This window comes from Petromyzon marinus, chromosome 57 (assembly GCF_048934315.1).
Source record: "Petromyzon marinus isolate PM22_M1 ecotype Great Lakes invasive population chromosome 57, UKy_Petmar_22M1.pri1.0, whole genome shotgun sequence".
Lineage (NCBI taxonomy): Eukaryota > Metazoa > Chordata > Hyperoartia > Petromyzontiformes > Petromyzontidae > Petromyzon > Petromyzon marinus.
This window is the reverse complement of record NC_133723.1, coordinates 10,732,814-10,755,695: the sequence shown is the minus strand read 5'-3', so window position 1 is coordinate 10,755,695 and position 22,882 is coordinate 10,732,814. Positions and strand designations below refer to the sequence as shown.

The window sequence follows — 22,882 nt, the reverse complement described above, 5'->3', positions numbered from 1 at the left end:
CAGGCTAAGAATCACCGCTTTAGATTGACAAGCTCATTTCTTGAGAGCTGCTTTGTGTTACGTCTGTTGTTCTTGCCCTCCACACCTCCGATTATAGTACGGTTCGCTACGGACGGCACCAAAGAAGTTCAACATACGGTACACACACTCCTATACATTCCTATACACTGGGGCGCGTGGGGTGGGTTAACTGTGGTGGAGTCGAATGGACAGATGTGGAATGAATGAAATGGGCAGTGTCGAGGTCTATATGAAATAAAACGGAGGAGTGGGTGAGAGGGGGAAGGGGTGGAGGGGGGTGAGGGGGCTGAGGGGAAGAAGGGGGGCCCGTACCATCTCCGAGGGGGTCGAGGGTATGGATCATCAGCTGGAAGAGGCTGCTCCTCATGGTGCTACTGCGCAGGGAAGCGGTGCTGCCCCCACGTTGCAGCCGCCACTTCTAGAGGGGAGGGGCAGAAGGGGGCAAGGGGGCGGTAATACCAAAGACAAAGATTCCCTGAACAGACTGTTGGGGCAAGTGCTGTTAGCGAGTAGCACCTCCCTATGAAGACCACCACCACGGTCATCATCAGCCATGGTCACTCCACTCCTGGGATGATGGGGGGGGGGGTGCATCGGCCAATCATCTCAGTCGACCCATGGCACCTGGGTCTATCCCATGACCTGCCAGCTGGCGTTCGATACTTCATGTGGCCTTAACATGCACGTAGCCTGGCACAAGTGCCGTGGTGACATCATCACCACTTGGTGGCGAATGGCCGTTGTTGTGTGGGGAGCGGTAGTGTAGCGGTTAGCGCGCCGCGCTACGAACCCGGCGACTCGAGTTCTACTTCCTGTCACGGCCAACATAAGTGACAATTATCTGTACCGGTCCTGGGCCTCCCCTAGGTCGACTCGGCCTCAAATGAGTACCTGGCACGGTGTGTAAACATCGCCACTAGGGAGACAAAGGCGGCCGGGCGTGGTGCTGGTCACCTACCCCCTCGCGTGTCGTCCTTCAGCGGTGCTCGCTAACAGCACTTGCCCCAACAGTCTGCTAAGATTATACGGGGATCTTTGTCTTTGTGCGAGTGGATGAATTGTCACCGTGTGTGCAGAGGTGACGCTTCTGCCAGTCAACCCATAGCACCTGGGTCTGTCCCGTGACATCCCACTGCCAGCAACGAGCCTTGGTTGGCCTCAATATGTATGTGTGTTGAACTTCTTTCACACCGCACGTAGCCAACCGCGCTAATCGGAGGTGCGGGATAAAGACAAACTAAAACACACAAAGCAGTTTTAAAGAAATTCGTTTTCACTATAGATTTAAAATTGCATAGCTCAGTGGCTTCCTCATATTGGAAGAGCGTTGCAGACGGCCGCAGAAGTGCGTCTGAAATCGCCAGGCGATGATGCGGTGACCGCCGTCTTTGTTCGATGGCCAGCAGCCAAAAGCCGCCGCCGCTGCTGCTGCTACTGCTACGAGGATGAGCGGAGTTTGCGTGATGATGGTTTATGCTCCAAATGTCAGACGCCTATCCACCCCAGGCCTCCACATTGCCTCTTGGTATCACCCAAGTGTTCAGTTGGAGGGGTTGATAGACCCTCTCTCTCACACACACACCACACGCCATCTCCAATGAAAAAATATTCCCCATATCGCCTCGAACAGACTTGGGGCAAGGACTGTTAGTGGGTAGCACCTACGAAGGCCGGCACGGCACACGAGGGTTGGTGGCCAGCACCACACCCGACCACCTTTGTCTCCCTAGTGGTGCGATGTTTACGCACCACACCAGCTACTCATTTGGGGCCGAGCCGACCTCAGGGAGGCCCCAAGACCGGTTCAGATAATTGGAAATTGAACTCCGGTCGCTGGGTTTGGAGTGCAGCGCGCTCACCGTTACATAGCTGCTCCCACCACCTCCATCACGAATAGCAGCACCTCCTCCACTACCTCCTACCGCCTCCACCAGCAGCACCACCTCCATCACAACCTCCGTGACCTCTATAACCACCACCCTGTGGGCGAGTGTTAAACCCCATCGGCCTTCTCCCATGAATTTCAAATATAAATCATTCCGCATTCTAATTCACACCTCTGCTGACTCTGGAAATTAAGATGCAAATGTATATTTGCACCTGCACACTGAGTAACTCCTGCTCGGGACATTTGAAATCGGATTAAATATATCATTATAATAATAAATGGCTTTGGCTGCAGAAATAATTTGAAAAAAAAAAAACACTTTTTTCACATTCCACATTGTGTTCAGGTCTCCCAATTTCACATTTTCTCACTCTCACCTCTTCCTCATTTTCTCTCCCTTGATCTCGTTTTATTTTCTTTCTGTGCCTCTCCATTTCTTTTTCTCTTTCTCTCCCTCTCTTATCTCTTGCTCCCTTTCTCTCGCTCTCCCTCTGTCTATCGTATTCATGTAATGTACGTTGAACTTCTTTCGCACCATACGTAGCCAACCGTGCTAATCGCAGGTTGTAGTGGTTACTACTACACGTGTAGTAGTAACTGAAAGCATTTAGCGCGGGGCCCTTGAAAGTGCGGGGCCCGTAGCTACTACTACATATGTAGTAGCTACGTGTGTAGTAGCTACGTGAGTAGCAGCTGCACGTGTAGTAGCAGCTGCACGTGTAGTAGCAGCTGCACGTGTAGTAGCAGCTGCACGTGCAGTAGCAGCTGCACGTGTAGTAGCAGCTACGGGCCCCGCACTTTCAAGGGCCCCGCGCTAAATGCTTTCAACCATCAATTCCGGTTCAGCGATTCTGCGCTTGCTCTATTACTATAGTACTGTACTGCCTTAAACTTTTATGAATGGCTGGGTGTTTAAGGTTAGCAATTTGTCGTATTACCCGACTGTGTAGCAAATGAAAAAACACATTTACTTTACTATGCAAGTTAAAAAAGCATGTTTTAAGATTCATGTGTCTTTTTATTTAGGGCCCCTTGATAACATTTGCCACAGGCCCCACACGAGCTTCATCCGGCACTGAGTAAGCGTAGCAGGAGTAGCAGCAGAGGCGGATAGAGAATCCTTGTGAAGCACAAAGCTTTATCCAATGCGGAAGGTCTCGTCTCATCAGGGAGAACCGTCGTCCCACGTGACAGTGGAAACACGCGCGCTCTGTGTGTCTGTGGGTCGATACAGAATCACACAGTGGGTCGATGCAAAGTGGTCATCTCACACGCTTGTCAGATCGCGATGCGGAGCATACATCCTAATTCCCTCCTACTCTTTGCGGGGATACAAAGCTAAATAACCCCCACGTAGCCTTTAGCAGACTGTTGGGACAAGTGCTGTTATTGATTAGCAGCAGCGGTGCTAAGGCTGGCACGGCCCATCTCTGGTTACATCCCTCCACTGGAATCAGCTTCCCTTACATGGAGCAGCACTGCACCATAGATCCAACACTGCACCATATCCTCCATATCATCCCTGTACATTAAGCACCCCCCCCGCCCCCTCTTTAACCTCCTTCTGTTCCTCTCAAGCCTCACCTCTCCTCTATCGCCCCTCCACTCCGCCTTTAGCCCTTTCGTTAACCGCCCCCTCCCCCCCCCCCCAAGCACTCCTTTGTCACTCTGTTTTTTTCGGTAAAGTCACGTATAAATAAGAGGTAATAAAATACGCTATTATTTTATTTTATTATTTCTTATTCATACGTGACTTTACCGAAAAAAACAAAGAGTAATTCCTGCAGTCACGAAAGCTTCGAATCAAGTCACTCCTTTTTGTCACTCATCACGCCTTGCATGCCCCTGCCATCTAAATAATGGCCTTGTTCATACGTACCATTGTTTTATTATGTTTAGCACCTTGGATGAAAGGTGCTTTATAAATATGTGTAATAATCATCTTTAGTTTTAATTCCAAGCCGCACCCAATACCAGTCCATCAAGAGAGCCTCCCCTTGCTTCGCTCGCCTAGTTCCCAAACCATTCAGCGGCGATTTTTTTTGCTTTGGGTCAGATCGCCCGTGCGAGTAAAACCGTTGTGTCGTATATCCCTCCACCCCCATAGCCCAATTGATGACGTCGCGCGATGACTAAACACGTGGCCAATTTATCACGGCGTGAGAAACGCACCACCCGTGTGCTGCTACTGTTGATATGCAGGACGCCAATACATTGGCCACGTATATTCACCACGTGACTACTTTATAAAAACTGGGTTGTGTCAGTTCGAGGAAGGGCGTACGACAACATTACAACTTCCACTGATCTGACCTGGAAATGTCTACGGCGAGTTATCATATACATCGGTTGCCGACGCCGTATTAAACTTCCCCGGCCACCTTTGTCTCCCCAGTGACATTGTTTTACTACACACCGCAACCGGGTACTCATTTGACAGGAAGCACAAAGATCGCCCATACTGCCTGACCAGACTTTTTGGGGCAAGTGCTGTAAGCAAACACACACAACCACCATTCTCCACTAAGTGGCGGTGACGTCACCACGACGCTTGTGCCAGGCTATGTGCACGTCGAGGCCACGTGAAGTGTCGAACGCCCGCTGGCAAGTGGTCATGGGGCAGACCCGGATGCCACAGGTCGACCGAGACGATTGGCTGATGCACCACCTGTGCCCCCTCCTGTGTCAACTTGCTGTGCTTTAGCAAACTCGGCGCGCCGCTCGTTGTTGTGAGCGTCGCTCCTCCCCCCTCCGTTGTTGTTGGAGGGCGACTACCTCCAACTGCCCAGTAGCGTCCTTCACGAGCCTCCTCCAGAGGCCGATCTTGACACCACTGATACCAGTCATCAGCAAGTTCACTCAGCTCCACGTCCTCCTGTACCACATCACTCAATCTCTTCTCTAGCCCGTTCCGTGCCCGTTTAGCCCCTTCGATCCGGCCGAACAAAAGCTGTTTAGGCATGCAATGATTTGTGAGCTCCTCACACAATCCAGCCTGGTTAAACCCAGGATTTATCGTAGGCAGGCCAGCCTAAAATGTTTCTAACCGGCAAAGATGTTCTATTAGGGGGGTACACGTTTCGCAAGCGTAGAGAAGGGAGGAAAATTACCGTGGCCGAGAAGACCTGACGCTTCGTGCGGAGCGACAGACCAGGCACCTTCCACAGAGCATTACGCAACCGATGAAAAGATATTGCCGCTCGACTGATTCGGAGTGAGACCTCCGCTGCCAAACTGGAGCCGGTAATGAGCACACTGCCCAGGTATGGGAAATTCTCCACAACTGCCCCATCACCGATTGGGAGTTGTGGGGGTGGAGTGTCCGATGGTACAAAATACCCAGGCAGATGCTTAGTTTTGGTGGGGCCGATGGTAAGGCCCCACACCTCTTAGTGGCACGCTCCAGTCTCAGCAGCAGCATCTCAAACTCCTCCCCTCTGAATGAGCAGCAATTACCAGACTATCGGTATACATAACACGGTTGGAGCAATAGGGAGCCATCCCTTGACCACACCCGGGCATCGATCAGCCTCCCATTGTGTCTGTAACAGATGGAAATTCCTCCAGTAAGCCATCAAAGGCTTCACGAACTACATAGTCTAAAAATATGTTAAGTAATGTGGGAGCCAGAGGACATCCCTGTCGCACCCCAAAGTGAACAGGGAATGGCTCCAACTCTCAGCCACGTAGTTTCACCCAGGCCCGCTCAGAGGGTCAGGGACTCCGAAAGCACGAAGAACAACCCAGAGCCCAGGCCTACCGATGGTATCATAGGCCTTGACCAGGTCAATAAAGCAGAGATGTAGGTCGTTGGAATTCTCTACACCTCTGCTGTACCAGATGGACAGAAAATATGGCATCTGTGCAGGACCACCCTTTCCTGAAACCGCATTGGGTCTCTGCAAGCCTCTCCTCAGCGTGCCTAGTGTGGCAATGTTGAATAATCTTTGCCAGTACCTTTCCCGGCACACTGATGAGTGAGATGCCCCTGTAGTTGTTAGTCCGTGCGGTTCTCCTTCCTAAAGAGGGGGACCACCAAAGCATCCTTCCAATGTTGTGGAACACATCCAATGGGCCAGACTGTTATGATGTCATGTAGGGAAGCATGTGCACAAACACCACCCTCCAACAGAATTTCACTTGGGAGATCTCTGCCTGGTGCCTTTCCTTGCCTCAGGCTCGCCTTCAGTGCTTCAACAGATGGCATTCTCAGCCAGCCACTCACAGGGGGTGACTTCTTCCAATATGAGGCACTGCAGCCTCAGCAGGGTCATCCCCACTTTGTGCCACGATATTTTCCAGGCCGAGGGATTTCTCCTCCCCCAGGTCCTCACATAAATGCTCAGCAAATCTGCAAACCTGTTCCTGGGCATCGGAGATTGGATCACCATCCTTTCCCCTAATGATGGTAATAGGTGTGGCGCTGCAGGTAACTTTTTTGATGGAGTTAAATAGCAATTTGTGATCGCGGGCCACTGAGGCAGACTCCATTTCCTCAGCAACCCGAGACCACCACCCATCCTTACAGCGCCTCACGGCTCTCCGAACCTCCGAGCGAAGGCTGCGGTAAGCCTCCTCATTCTCTGACATGGGATGCTGTAGACGATGAGTCGGCCTGTCGCTTTTCTCAGCCAGCCTGAACACCTCCTCTGTCAGCCAGGGTCTCTGACGAGGTCTTGACCGTGTACCCAAAGTAGGCATTGCAGCTGCACAAGCCAGTCCTAAACCTGGCCCATTTCCCCTCGCCATCAGGAGTGGGGGACGATGCCAACCTCAGCCACAAGTGATGATATTCTCGCTTGCAACTTTCATCAGCTAGCTGAGATCATGCCACTACGGGTTTGAATGGGATCCTGGGTGTACACCCACCACCGGAGTGGAAGAATGGTATCTTACAGGTGACAAGTCGATGGTCAGAGGACAGATCAGCTCCACGGTAGGTTCTGGTGTCAAGGACATAGGTCCGTATCCGCGTTCCGTCACTATGTAGTCCAGCAGATGTTCTTTCTTGGACCCGGCATGCATCGATGATGTTGTGTGGATGCACCGATGCCGGAACAGCATGCTGGTAATTACAAGCCCATGGGCTGGACAAAAATCTAGCAGCCTCCTACCGTTGTTATTGAGCTGATCTGGCCCATGCCTTCCAATCACTCCAGACCAGGTGCCAGCATTGTGACCAACTCGGGCATTGAAGTCACCCAACAAAATAACTATCCCGAGAGAACACTTTAGCCAGTACCTGTGACAGGACGTCATAGAAGGCATCTGACTCATTGGCCTTGCCTGCATCCCTCCATGGATGTTCGTCTTTGGTGGGGGGCATAAGTAACCACAACCACCACTCCTCGCCTCTGGTTGATGGGAAGGCGAGCCCAAAGTAGCCTGGGGCTTACAGCTTCCCCACACCTCAAACCCATGCTCCCACACCCTTCATTCTTTTGTTCAGAAGTCTCCTACTCCGAGTAGAGGACTGTCCACCCCCTCATGGTGGCAGGAGCCAGAACTGGTCCACCGGACCTCCTGAATACCGCAGAGATTCAGATGGTACCAGTCCAGCTCCCGACAGAGGAGTGGCAGCCTCTCCCTCCACAGTGAGCATTCGAACATTCCACATGGCCATCCATAGTGGCTTTTTGTTGTTTCTGGAGGAGCCCCGAGGTTAGATTCAGTCTCCTGGCGCCACCAAATGGGGTTTGGTCAGGAGACGTCATAGATGCCTGTCTCCCCCGGGGCCTCCGGCACAAGCTTAAATGTTTTGCCTCGTAGTTTAGTGGTAGTTAATTCAAGGTGGAGGGATTACCAGCCCCTCACACCCATCCAGAACCCCCATTTGGCTGCTGTGGTGGTTACAGTCGCCATGAAGGGAAATGCCAATCTACATTGGCCCTCCCCCCACGACACAGCCCACAATGTTGCCATCCGGCATCACGAGGGAAGCAGGGGTTTGTTTTTGCCGGACACACATTCATTCACCCACAAAGCAGCTCAATTAATTCTGCTTAGAATTAAAATATAAATACTCGCGTACAAACAGTGCGGGATATTTGCACATCTATCATCTATGCAATTACTCAGAAGATTGTGCGACGCAGGCACTGAGAGGTGGGCTGGCTAGCTTCTTGCGGGATGAAGACAAAGATTCCCCCCCCCGCCCCCCGTAGCTTCAGCCTGTTGGGCAAAGTAGTATTAGCGAGTAGCAGCACGAGGGTGTTGATGGCCAGCACCACACACGGCCGCCTTCATTTTCCCAGTTGCAACATTCACACACCGCATCAGTTACTTACGAGGCCAAGTCGAATTAGGGGAGGCCCAAGATCAGTTTAGAATAATCGTCACTGGCGTTGGTGGGCGTGAGCAGGAATCAAACTTGGGATCGCTGGGTTCTTAGCTCAGTGTAGTGCCAATCCCTGTGCCACCTCTCCCCATCTTCTTTCACGTGGCATTTTTGTGGATTGCAACAGATGGCATATTAATGCCAAGATTTGATATCTCCATTCGACTGCTTCACGAGTAGCCGCCACGTAGATTTGTTTCAGATCGCCGTTGAATGATCCGATCGGGGCAGCCATTCACGATGCATTTACACGATGGTCGCACCGCCACCACCACCACAGTCGCACACTGGACTCTCCTTCATTTCCCTTTCTTGGAGAAAGTGTCCCCACATCTTCCATGCAGTGTCCAGATCCGGTTTCAGGGAAGACTCAGGATCTTCCCTCGGTAGGTCAGATCACGAACGATGGATTTCTGCAGCAGGGCTGTTTTGCCCCAGGCCTCCCTCGCGCTTCGGTCGTCATCGTCGGACGTTTTTTGTTTCTAGCCAGAAATGTGTTCTCTGGCATTTGAGCCACCTGTGTAGTGGTGGTGGCGGCGACATCGACACATCCCTGTCAACCCATAGAGTTTACTCCGTATTCCTGAACAGAAAAATTGACTCTCAGGTCCATACAGCATATAGCCGTTTCAATGCGGGTACAAAAAAGTATATTTGTTTGCGTTTCTCCCTTCTGATGGGACTTTGTAGGATGAACGTTGAGATTTATAAGGCCACGCCTTGACCAATAAGGTCTGAATTGGTCTGTAATAAGGTAGGCACAGGTATGGGGGCATGTCCTTGTTCATTGAGGGGTTTGTGATTCCTGATGGCCTTGCTGGGTACTCCCTCCAGCAAGGGGAGCGGTGTTTGCGAGGCCCGGAAGCCACGGCAGCGGTGGAGCTCTTTCGCGAGCCCCCCGATTGATCCTGGTGGCTGCACTCTGCTGCTGTGGATCCACAGCAGCAGCTTCGTGTGCACACTTCTTGTTCCAGGTTGGGGCATAATATTCTGCCGTGGGGAAACCCAAGTACTGTGGTGGTGGTGGTGTGGAACGTCGTTGTGTTTGCTCCCCCCATGTTTATGGGCCCACATTAACCCCCCATCCCTCTCTGGTCTTTGCACCCGATTGGCTCACAAGTGATGACATCACATTTATCCGCTCTATTTAAGATAGAAACGGGAGGATTTCTCCACCACTCTGGCTGTTGCCTGATGAGGCTAGGAGTGATTACTGGCGAAATGTCGTACTCGAATTGTAATGTGTTGTGGGTTTACTCTGCGACACACCAGTTAGTGCTGAACTAGTAACGAGTGGGGTGGGCGAGTGGGTGGTTTGGCTGGTGTGGGCGGCTGGTGTGTGGGGGGGGGGTGCGGGTGACTGTGCAAGGTAGGCCGTGCGAGTTTTAATCCGGCACTTGGCATTCTACATCGCTAATGAAGGGTCGCAATTTGCATGTGGAAGCTATGGTGTGTGTATGTATGTGTGGCGGCGAGTGTGTGCGTGTGCGCTGCTGAACCTGAAGCTTGCCACTAAGAGGTGAGGCCTTACCATCTGCCCCACCAAAACTAAGCATCTGCCTGGGTATTTTGTACCATCGGACACTCCACCCCTCTCAGCTCCCCGCTGGTGATGGAGCAGTTGTGGAGAGTGGAGAGCTTCCCCATACCTCGGCAGTGTGTTCATCACCGGCTCCGGTTTAACAGCAGAGGTCTCGCTCCGAAATTAGTCGAGCGGCATTATCTTTTCATCGGTTGCGTAACGCTGTGTGGAAGTTACCTGGTCTGTTGCTCTGCATGAAGCTTCAGGTCTTCTCGGCCACAGTCATTCCCTCCCTTCTCTCTGCTTGCGAAACGTGGACCCCCCTAATGGAACATCTTCACCATTTAGAACCTTTTAGGCTGGCCTGACTACGATCCATCCTGAGTTTAACCAGGCACGATTGTGTGAGTAGCTCACAAATCCTTGAAAGAAGTGGACAAAGTCTCATTGGTGAACTCCTCCGGCAGGCAAGTCTGCATTGGCTGGTTCATGTAGCCTGCATGCCCAGCCACCGCATGCCTAAACATCTTTTTTTCAGCCAGATCAAGGGGGCAAAACGGGCGCGGCATGGGCTAGAGAAGAGATGGAGTGATGTGGTACAGGAGGACGTGGACTTGCTGATGACTGGTACCAGCGGTGTCAAGATCGCCGGGTGGCTAAAGCACAGCAGGTTGGCACAGTAGGGGGCACAGGTGGTGCATCAGCCAGTCATCTCAGTCAGTCGACTCATGGCACCTGGGTCTGCCCGTGACCTCCTGCCAGCGGGTAGCGTTCGACACTTTACGTGACCTCAAAGTGCACCTCGCCTGGGGGGGGTGGGGGTCGCTTGTAGCGAGTGGTCGTAGGCGTGAGGGTCGCCTGTACTGCGTGGTCGTAGGTTTTGCGTTTGCGATCCTCCCCTATTGAATTTTGCCATCGCTCACCGCGGGACAACGTGAAAGATTCCTGCCACCTCAAATGCCCCAAAATAGATGAATACACGCACGAATTTACCACTTGCACAGCTAACAACTGAATTGAGATCGCGCACGCACACAAAGATCCCCGTATTGCCCGTAACAGAGTGTTGGGGCAAGGCTCTTAGCGAGTAGCAGCTATGAAGGTGGTACAGCGCGCGAGGGGATGAGTGGCCAACACCACGCCCGGCCGCCTTTGTCTCCCTAGTGGCAATGTTTTACACACCGCACCACGTACTCATTTGAGATTAAGTCGACCTCGGGAGGCCCAGGACCGGTTCAGATAATCGTCACTGGTGTTGGCTGCGAGCGGGAATCGAACTTGGGTCGCACCAACCGTTGCACTACCGCTCCCCCACACACACGGACACACACGGATAGACAGATACGTTCGGCAGCAGCAGCGGTGGCCATCATCACTTCCACCCCACTTACTGGCAGTGGCGAGCCTCCCTTCCACACTTCACGTATTCTCAGGGTACACCGAGCCTGGCGCAGGCATTGCTGTGATGTCACCACGGCCACTCGAGTGGAGAGAGGCGGACGCGTTTTTTTGTCTGGTTCGTGAGCGTGCACAGTCGTGGGGGAGCGAGCGTGTGTCCTGGGCACGGCGCCATCACACGGAGTGCCAGCTCATCACGCTCGTACAGAGAGAGGTGGGGGGGGGGGGCGACAGAGAGAGGGGGGGCACCAGGAGTAGGAACCACATATGACAACGAGGAGAAAGGCAGCAGCAGCAGCAGCATCTGCAGCAGCGACGCGGTGAAGAGCTGGCGCAACCAACGATTACCCTCCAAGCTCTGCCATCCTCTCTGTATGTGTTGGTGCCTTCGGGAAGAGGATACCGGAGCACGCCGAGAGAAACCCACACACGCTCTCACCTCATTCCTCCTGGCCGCCTCCATCACCACGGGCTGGACAGCAGCAGCAGCAGCAGCGGCGGCGGCGGCGGCGGCAGGTGCAGGTGCAGCGGTAGTTGCAGCACCCACGCTCTCGCCACCGTCGCCACCGCCGTCCCACCGCAGCCGCCGCCGGAGCCAGCCCGCGGCGCAGGCCCCGCGCGCCACGAACGCCACGTAGGCGGCGTAGTTGGCGAGCAGCAGGACGCTCTCCCACCACTCGACGCGCCCGTCGGCGAACGCGCCGATCACCAGCGCGAGCGCGAGCGCGTAGAACGCCGCGTCGCGGAACATCGGGCGCCAGCGGAGGCGCAGGGGGGCGCGCGACGCCAGCGCGCAGACCCCCACGACGAAGAAGACGTTGAAGACGGCCGAGCCGACGACGGTGCCCACGCCGACGTTGCTGCGCGCCAGGAAGACGCCGACGAGCGCCGTGAAGAGCTCCGGCGCGGAGCCGCCCGCCGCCATGAAGGTGGCGCCCGCGACGTCGTCGGCGAGCGCCAGCCGCTCCGAGACGGCGCCCAGGGCGGGCACGAAGAACTCGTCGCAGACGAGCGCCAGCGCGACGAAGGTGTACGCCACGCCGGCCAGGTGAAGGACGACTGCGCCGCGGCGGCGCTGCGCCAGCGAGAAGAGGTCGCGAGGGTACTCGCCGCCGGCGCGGGGCGGGGACGCGGTGGTGGGAGTGGAGGAGGTTGCGTTGGAGGAGGTGGAGGAGAGCAGAGGATGGTGGTGCCGACTGCTGTTCTTGCCGGTGCTGCTAACGCCGCTCGTGCTGCCGCTGGTGGTGGTGGTTCCAGCTGTGGTGGTGGTGGTGGTGGCGGCTGTGGTTGTGAACGAAGTGCCGGGCGGCTCTGCAGAGAGAGAGGGAGAGAGGGGCAATGGTGGAGCGGAGTTAAAAACAACACGAACAAAACTCACCGACTCAATCCTTGCTGCTGCTACTACTTCTGCCAATACCCCTACTGTTACTACTACTGCCAATACCCCTACTCTTACTACTACTGCCAATACCCCTACTGTTACTACTACTGCCAATACCCCTACTGTTACTACTACTGCCAATACCCCTGTTACTACTACTGCCGATACCCCTACTGTTACTACTATTGCCAATACCCCTACTGTTACTACTACTGCCGATACCCCTACTGTTACTACTACTGCCAATACCCCTACTCTTACTACTACTGCCAATACCCCTACTGTTACTACTACTGCCAATACCCCTACTGTTACTACTACTGCCAATACCCCTACTGTTACTACTACTGCCGATACCCCTACTGTTACTACTATTGCCAATACCCCTACTGTTACTACTACTGCCGATACCCCTACTCTTACTACTACTGCCAATACCCCTACTGTTACTACTATTGCCAATACCCCTACTGTTACTACTACTGCCGATGCTGGTACTGTTACTACTACTGCCGATGCTGGTACTGTTACTACTACTGCCGATGCTGGTACTGTTACTACTACTGCCGATGCTGGTACTGTTACTACTAAGGCGATACTGGTACTGTTACTACTACTGCCGATGCTGGTACTGTTACTACTACTGCCGATGCTGGTACTGTTACTACTACTGCCGATGCTGGTACTGTTACTACTACTGCCGATGCTGGTACTGTTACTACTACTGCCGATGCTGGTACTGTTACTACTACTGCCGATGCTGGTACTGCTGCCACTGCGACTGCTCAGAATGAGTGCCGAGGCGTTGGCGCTCCATCCCGTTGACAGCCCTGCTGCACAGCCAGTGGTGGAAATTCCACATTCCTATGGTAGGGGCAAGTCTTTAAGGGTAAAGAACTCTAGGTGAAACACCTGGATAGGCCCAAGTAACTGGTCATCATCATGAAGTCGTGACATCATCATGAAGTCGTGACATCATCATGAAGTCGTGACATCATCATGAAGTCGTGACATCATCATGAAGTCATGACATATCCACTGCTGGATGAATGTGATGTTTCTACCCTGCGCATGTTCTCTAATCCACGTACTCCTGTGTCTCAGTAACCATTGTCAATCTACTGATGGATGAAGACCAATGTGACGACGATGATGATGATGATGATATCTCACTGTGCAGGGGGTGCAGGCCCAGCCCGAGGTGGGGGCCGCGCCGCGTCCCCTGGGAGCAGAGGGCCGCGGTGGTGCCCATGGTCATCACGACGATGACGAGGAGGAACGCCACGAGCAGCGATGAGGTGGAGGAGGTGCGGGGAGTCACATGGTATCGAGACATGCTGGGCAAATGTCCTGACGCACAAAAAGTAAAATCAAACAATTATTAATTATTATATAATTTAACTATTATAATAATTAATGCTCATCTAGTGGGTTCTACAGAGGCGCATACTACACTTGGAAGCAACACTTCTATTACATGACCCCGACAGGGTAACTACCTAACTAACACTGGTTAACTACACCACAACAGTGTAACTATATAAACGGGTCAGTCAGAAACACACTGCCTGACCCACGATGCCGAGCTCAAAGACCGAGGATGGAAGACCGAGGAGATGAGCACGGCGGATTGATTTCACAAGACAGCCTGGATCGGCTCTCGGGACTTCCCTTTTATGCTCCAGAGCGTGGCCTGGCTCCGCCCTTGGCCACGCCCCCTTCTACAAGGTTCTGGACCCTGTATCACGTGTCCCTCACGCCAACCCTTGGCCCCCCTCGCTACCCTGTCTCGGTCACGTGCCCTCTCGGGTTCACCCAGACTTCCATGACCTGAAGTGCCCCTCTCTCTGGCCGTCACCCGAAGCACGCCCCCATGGGCTCGCTTCTATGCCATGCACGCTCTGGTGCCAGAGAGAGACGCTAACAGTTCCACCCTTCTTCCAATAATTGGCGATAGACGCCATAGTGACTCAATATACCTCACTACACTTATAATAATTAGAGTTTTACATTTCGTAACAGGGGTTCCCGTAGGTTCAACGATAACAACGGGAGAATGCAGCCAGACATCGGTGCCACCAAGAATTGTCCAAGTATTATTTGGTTATTTCGGTAAAGTCACGTAGATAGAAAAATAATACGAAATAAAGTGAATAAAAATACAATTAAACTAATAAACAACAAAAAAACACTAATGTATACTGTAGCCTGGTTCCTAATCGGAGTGAGTGTACTGGCAGTCTAATGAAGACTGTTGCTTGGTTATTAAGTTTGGCGAGTGTACTGGCAACCTATGTAGACTGTAGCAATGGTTGTTATTAAGCTGGGTGAGTGTACTGGTAGTCTCATGTAAACTGTAGCCCGTTTTTACTGGTAGGACACCTCTTGGTTACACCACCAGCCCACAGGGGATTATTGTGTCCGTCCGTCGTGCATCCAAAAATGGGAGGGGTGGGGCTGGGTGGAGAGGGGCTGGTCACCCCGTGGTGCCCTTATAAAACTCAACGTTTAACCTACTCACGCCGGCATGTGTCCACCCTCACAGTCGGGCATATTTGCCGAATACACCACGCCGCCGTTGACCAAGCAACCCAACGTTCCTACCAGCTCCCTCCGCAGGAATGTGTTTTTTTTTTTTACCAGGCTACAGTCTACATTCGTGTTTTTGTTCTTTTTATTCACTTTTTTTTCTGTCTATGCGACTTTACCGAAAGAACTAAAGAATATGAATTCCTGCAGTAACGAAAGTTAAGTCAAAATGTAATTGTCCAAGTTCTGTGCGCCTATGTTAGGGGGGGGGGGCGCTGTGATGTTAACTACCTCGCGTGGTACGCAGGAGGTCGTGGGTTCCATCCCGACCCTGACGACGCCTGTTGTATATTTGGAGTTTGCGTCGGTCTCTCGCTTTCTCCCTGTGGTGGTCGCGTGGATTTTCCCCTCCACGTTTAGAATCAACATCACCACGCGTTTAGAGTGTTTGGCTGCTGCTATAAATTTACACATGACGATAATATCAGCCACTTCGGTGAACTATCATTTGTGATATTATGAATTGTGGATGATATTGGTCGCGAAAGCCTGCGTGTTAAACAAACTCCAAATATACAGCAGGTGTCACGGTAGGGATCGAACCCATGGCCTCCTGCATACCAGATGAGGTAGTTAACACATCCTGCACACCAGACGAGGTAGTTAACACATCCTGCACACCAGACGAGGTAATTAACACATCCTGCACACCCGACACTAGGTAGTTAACACATCCTGCACACCAGACACTAGGTAGTTAACACATCCTGCACACCAGACACTAGGTAGTTAACACATCCTGCACACCAGACACTAGGTAGTTAACACATCCTGCACACCCGACACTAGGTAATTAACACATCCTGCACACCCGACACTAGGTAGTTAACACATCCTGCACACCCGACACTAGGTAGTTAACACATCCTGCACACCGGACACTAGGTAGTTAACACATCCTGCACACCAGACGAGGTAATTAACACATCCTGCACTCCCGACACTAGGTAGTTAACACATCCTGCACACCCGACACTAGGTAATTAACACATCCTGCACTCCCGACACTAGGTAGTTAACACATCCTGCACACCCGACACTAGGTAGTTAACACATCCTGCACACCCGACACTAGGTAGTTAACACATCCTGCACACCAGACGAGATAGTTAACACATCCGAGTCACTGGCACCAACCCCTCGCCTCCACAGCGAATCCAGGTCACGTGCACAGCCAAAGACAAAGGTTCCCCCTCGCCGTATAGCATCAGACTGTTGGGGCAAGTGCTGTTAGTAGCAAGGGGCAAGTGCTGTTAGTAGCAAGTAGCAGCACCGATTAATGACGGTAGCAGACAGACGCGTTCATCAAGTAACGCAGCCGAGATCTCATCATCATGATCATCAGCCTTGTTCAATCCACTGCTGGATAAAGGGCCTCCTCAGCAGAATCCCACAGCGCATTTTAACGTGTATTTATATAATAACTCATAAACAACTTAATCCACCTCTAGAACGTAAATGTTTAATAATACCGCCATAGGAATACAAACGGCAGCACAGCGGAGCTGCAATGGCGCCAAAGTGAAGGAATGGGTGAATCCAGTTCACCTGAACGCATGGCTGGCCTCCACACAAACACAGCCAAGCTCAGACCGCGACCTTTAAACTATGTGAGAGTAATCAAGGTGCCTAGATAAAGGAATTAGCATAAAAATTTTGCATTTTAATAGGCGGACTTAGCATGATGAAAGGTAGGGAAGGGGTCGGACCTGTGCAGGCTGGCGAGGGGGCACGGAAGCGTCCACATGCTGGTGGTGTGAAAAGGGGATTTAAGATGCGAAAGTTTGGGGTACCACTACTTGAACAAATAAACTGTACCATTGAACAATTAGTTTAATGTTTGGTTCGATTTAGAACATCTTTCCAATGGTTGCTTAATTTGAAACCATCTTCTCGGTTGACATTGTGTCTGTGTTTGTAGATCTGAATTGCCTCGTGAACAAATCTCTGATAAAAACCAGTGGGTTTGCAAAGAACCTTGGTATCGGAAAAAATTATATCGTGATCACCCACAGCGTTGTCACAGTGATCAGCTACGGCAGAAGAATTCGTTCTGCCGTGTTTCAAATCTGATTTGTGCTCGCGAATTCGGTCAGAGACATGTCGTTTCGTCTCCCCGATATAGCAATCACCGCAGGTACAACTCAATTTGTAAACCGCGGGGTACTGTAAGTCAGGAATGACATCCTTCACGGATGGGATCAGATCACGAATTTTGTGTACTGTATTGAACCGGACCTGGATCTTGTGTTTGCTTAGAATTTTGGAAATCTTTTTAGCAACGCCTGCTATATATGGTAGTGTGATGGTTTTGACCGGAGTATCAAGTGGTTGTTTCTGTATGGAGGGAGAAACAGCTTGGCGGATGGTACGGTCAGAGTATCCATTCCTTTTGAGGGCCAGGTGTACATGTTTTAATTCACTGGTCAGGTGGTGTTGGTCCGAAATGCAATGAGCCCTATGGTATAAAGTTTTGATGAGATAATTCTTCTGAGCTGGATGGTGGTGGGAATCAGGCTTCAAGTAGGAATCCGTGTGGGTGGGTTTCTTGTAGACAGAATGCCCCAATGAGCCATCAGGTCTCCTCTCAAACAGAACATCTAAGAATGGTAGCTTGCCATCTTTCTCCACTTCCATGGTGAATTTGATGGCGGGATGTCTGGAATTGATGTGGTGTAGGAAAAGGTTCAGAGCTGGGAGGCCATGTGGCCAAATGACGAAAGTGTTATCCACATATCTCTTCCACAGGGAAGGTCTGAGGGTGGAAGTCTGGATGGCGTCCGACTCAAATTTCTCCATGAAAATATTGGCTATCACTGGTGACAAGGGGGGAACCCATGGGAGTACCCTCATTTTGCTTGTAGAAGGAGCCATTCCAAGTAAAGTAGGTGTTGGTGAGGCAGTGCCTGACCAGAGTAGGTACCTCGGGGTTTAGTCCATGTTGTACCAAATTTTCAATTATATCAATGGTATCAAGTACCGGGACCTTGGTGAACAAGGAGACCACATCGAAGCTGACAAGGATATCGTCAGGACTAAATTTGCTGTCACCCCAAAACATATACCCGATAGATGATATCATTTCTCAGGTCGATGTAGCCCTCAAATCAGTACACAAAATTCGTGATCTGATCCCATCCGTGAAGGATGTCATTCCTGACTTACAGTACCCCGCGGTTTACAAATTGAGTTGTATCTGCGGTGATTGCTATATCGGGGAGACGAAACGACATGTCTCTGACCGAATTCGCGAGCACAAATCAGATTTGAAACACGGCAGAACGAATTCTTCTGCCGTAGCTGATCACTGTTACAACGCTGTGGGTGATCATGATATAATTTTCTCCGATACCAAGGTTCTTTGCAAACCCACTGGTTTTTATCAGAGATTTGTTCACGAGGCAATTCAGATCTACAAACACAGACACAATTTCAACCGAGAAGATGGTTTCAAATTAAGCAACCATTGGAAAGATGTTCTAAATCGAATCAAACATTAAACTAATTGTTCAATGGTACAGTTTATTTTTCAAGTAGTGGTACCCCAAACGTTCGCATCTTAAATCCCCTTTTCACACCACCAGCATGTGGACGCTTCCGTGCCCCCTCGCCAGCCTGCACAGGTCGACCCCCTCCCTACCTTTCAACATGCTAAGTCCGCCTATTAAAATGCAAATTTTTAATGCTAATTCCTTTGTCTAGGCACCTTGATTACTCTCACACAGCTTAAAGGTCGCGGTCTGAGCTTGGCAGTGTTTCACTCCAGCACTGTCCTCGAGACAGTCTGGTCCCTTCACTTGATGAAGGCCGCTTGTGTTGTGGCCGAAACGTCGTGATTTTTGTTGTTTTACCTACGTGACTTTACCGAATAGAACCAAAGAGTATGGATCCTTGCAGTCACGAAAGCTTCAAATCTAGAATGGGGAGCCACTTTATAATTGAAATGCAGAAGTTATTATTTAAAACGTCCTGGTATTTAGAGCTCTGCGTTCCCGCACAGAAGGAAACTCCGTGCGGTGCCCACTCGCGCTCCCCACGTGACACTTCAGCATCACCACGTGTCACGCACACAAAACGTGGCCCGATGAGTTTCTAGTTTCAGCACACACACACACCGGTTGTGTTGGAGAGTGCGCGTGCTGAAGCAGCAACTCATTTGGCACGTTTGTTTACGTGACACACGCTCGCTGATTGGCTGTTGGAGGGTTTTGTTTACGTGACACACGCTCGCTGATTGGCTGTTGGAGGGTTTTGTTTACGTGACAAACGCTCGCTGATTGGCTGTTGGAGGGTTTTGTTTACGTGACACACGCTCGCTGATTGGTTGTTGGAGGGTTTTGTTTACGTGACAAACGCTCGCCGATTGGCTGTTGGAGGGTTTTGTTTACGTGACACACGCTCGCTGATTGGCTGTTGGAGGGTTTTGTTTACGTGACAAACGCTCGCTGATTGGCTGTTGGAGGGTTTCACAAAACGACATTTATAGTCACGCGACCCAACACCTTCATTATCGATACGCAAATTGATCGCGAAAACTTTACTACTACTAACGCGTTCAAAACTAATTGTCACCAAGATCAATTGCTATCGGTGACGGAGGATCGCATTCCACAGCCGTGCCATCCACCGCACTGTTATAGAGAACGGAACATGCTGAAGTGGCTATTACAGAACTATCCCCGAGATCCACTTCTTCAAGTGACCACTGCGGTGCACGCGCACGAGAGAGCAATGCCGCCCCCACCCGCACGAGAGTCGTGGTCGTCACTGACATTGAAGTCTTAGAGCTGGAACTTATTCAGACGACGATGATGCTGTTGATGATGATGATGCTGTTGATGATGTTGATGATGATGCTGCTGATGATGATGATGCTGTTGATGATGATGACGACGACGATGATGCTGCTGTTGATGACGACGACGACGGCGGCGGCGGCGACGACGACGATGCTGCTGTTGATGACGACGACGATGATAATGATGCTGCTGTTGATGATGACGATGACGATGCTGCTGCTGTTGATGATGACGATGACGATGATGCTGTTGATGATGACGATGACGATGATGCTGTTGATGATGACGATGACGATGATGCTGCTGTTGATGATGACGATGATGCTGCTGTTGATGATGACGACGACGACGACGACGATGCTGCTGTTGATGATGACGACGACGATGATGATGCTGCTGTTGATGATGACGACGATGATGATGATGCTGTTGATGATGACGATGACGATGCTGCTGTTGATGATGACGATGATGCTGCTGTTGATGATGACGATGATGCTGCTGTTGATGATGACGACGACGACGACGATGATGCTGTTGATGATGCCGACGATGATGATGATGCTGCTGTTGATGATGACGATGATGATGCTGCTGCTGTTGATGATGATGACGATTATGATGATGATGCTGCTGTTGATGATGACGACGATTATGATGATGATGCTGCTGTTGATGATGACGACGATTATGATGATGATGCTGCTGTTGATGATGACGATGATTATGATGATGATGCTGCTGTTGATGATGACGATGATGATGACGATGACGATGATGCTGCTGTTGATGATGACGATGACGACGACGATGATGCTGCTGTTGATGATGACGACGACGATGATGCTGCTGTTGATGATGACGATGATGACGATGACGATGATGATGCTGCTGTTGATGATGACGATGCTGCTGTTGATGATGACGATGCTGCTGTTGATGATGACGATGACGATGATGATGCTGCTGTTGATGATGACGATGACGATGATGATGCTGCTGTTGATGATGACGATGACGATGACGATGCTGCTGTTGATGATGACGATGACGATGACGATGCTGCTGTTGATGATGACGATGACGATGATGATGCTGCTGTTGATGATGACGATGACGATGCTGCTGTTGATGATGACGATGACGATGCTGCTGTTGATGATGACGATGACGATGATGCTGCTGCTGTTGTTGATGATGACGATGACGATGATGCTGCTGCTGTTGATGATGACGATGACGATGATGCTGCTGCTGTTGATGATGACGATGATGCTGTTGATGATGACGATGACGATGATGCTGCTGCTGTTGATGATGACGATGATGCTGCTGCTGTTGATGATGACGATGATGCTGCTGTTGACGATGACGATGATGCTGCTGTTGATTATGACGATGACGCTGCTGTTGATGATGACGATGACGATGACGCTGCTGTTGATGATGACGATGACGATGACGCTGCTGTTGATGATGACGATGACGCTGCTGATGATGATAACGATGACGCTGCTGATGATGATAACGATGACGCTGCTGATGATGATGACGATGACGATGACGCTGCTGTTGATGATGACGATGACGATTACGCTGCTGTTGATGATGACAATGACGATGATGCTGCTGTTGATGATGATGACGATGACGCTGCTGTTGATGATGACGATGACGCTGCTGTTGATGATGACGATGACGATGATGCTGCTGTTGATGATGACGATGACGACGATGATGATGCAGCTGTTGATGACGATGACGATGATGCTGCTGCTGATGATACCGATGATGATGCTGATGATGATGACGATGATGATGATGCTGCTGTTGATGATGACGATGACGATGCTGCTGTTGATGATGACGATGATGCTGCTGCTGATGATGACGACGATGACGATGATGCTGCTGTTGATGATGACGATGATGATGCTGCTGTTGATGATGACGATGACGATGATGATGCTGCTGTTGATGATGACGATGATGCTGCTGTTGATGATGACGATGACGATGATGATGCTGCTGTTGATGATGACGATGATGATGCTGCTGTTGATGATGACGATGATGATGCTGATGATGATGACGATGATGATGATGCTGCTGTTGATGATGACGATGACGATGCTGCTGTTGATGATGACGATGCTGCTGTTGATGATGACGATGATGCTGCTGCTGATGATGACGACGACGGACGATGATGCTGCTGCTGATGATGACGACGACGGACGATGATGCTGCTGCTGTTGATGATGACGATGACGATGATGCTGCTGTTGATGATGACGATGACGATGATGCTGCTGTTGATGATGACGACAACGACGATGATGCTGCTGTTGACGATGACGATGATGATGATGGTGTTGACGATGACGACGACGATGATGCTGTTGACGATGACGATGATGATGATGCTGTTGATGATGACGATGACGATGATGATGCTGCTGTTGCTGATGACGATGACGATGATGATGCTGCTGTTGATGATGACGATGACGATGATGATGCTGCTGTTGATGACGATGACGATGATGATGCTGCTGTTGATGATGACGATGACGATGATGATGCTGCTGTTGATGATGACGATGACGATGATGATGCTGCTGTTGATGACGACGACGATGATGATGATGCTGCTGTTGATGATGACGATGACGATGCTGCTGTTGATGATGACGATGATGATGCTGCTGCTGTTGATGATGACGATGATGATGCTGCTGCTGTTGATGATGACGATGATGATGCTGCTGCTGTTGATGATGACGATGATGATGCTGCTGTTGATGATGACGATGATGATGCTGCTGCTGTTGATGATGACGATGACGATGCTGCTGCTGTTGATGATGATGATGACGATGCTGCTGCTGTTGATGATGATGACGATGACGATGATGATGCTGCTGCTGTTGATGATGACGATGAC

At 51.0% G+C, this 22,882-nt stretch overlaps 1 protein-coding gene across 1 annotated transcript in view; it reads right to left on the bottom strand.

Annotated features, from left to right (window-relative positions):
* Positions 1-22,882, bottom strand: part of LOC116954880 (sodium/potassium/calcium exchanger 2-like) — a 62,244-nt gene that overhangs the window by 25,537 nt on the left and 13,825 nt on the right. Inside the window, exons 2-4 of the mRNA XM_032975683.2 lie at positions 13,721-13,897; positions 11,606-12,477; positions 334-439 (exon numbers count right to left, since the gene is read on the bottom strand). Coding sequence (XP_032831574.2) covers positions 334-439; positions 11,606-12,477; positions 13,721-13,883 — 1,141 coding nt within the window. The 5' untranslated portion in view covers positions 13,884-13,897. The remainder of the gene's footprint in view (positions 1-333; positions 440-11,605; positions 12,478-13,720; positions 13,898-22,882) is intronic.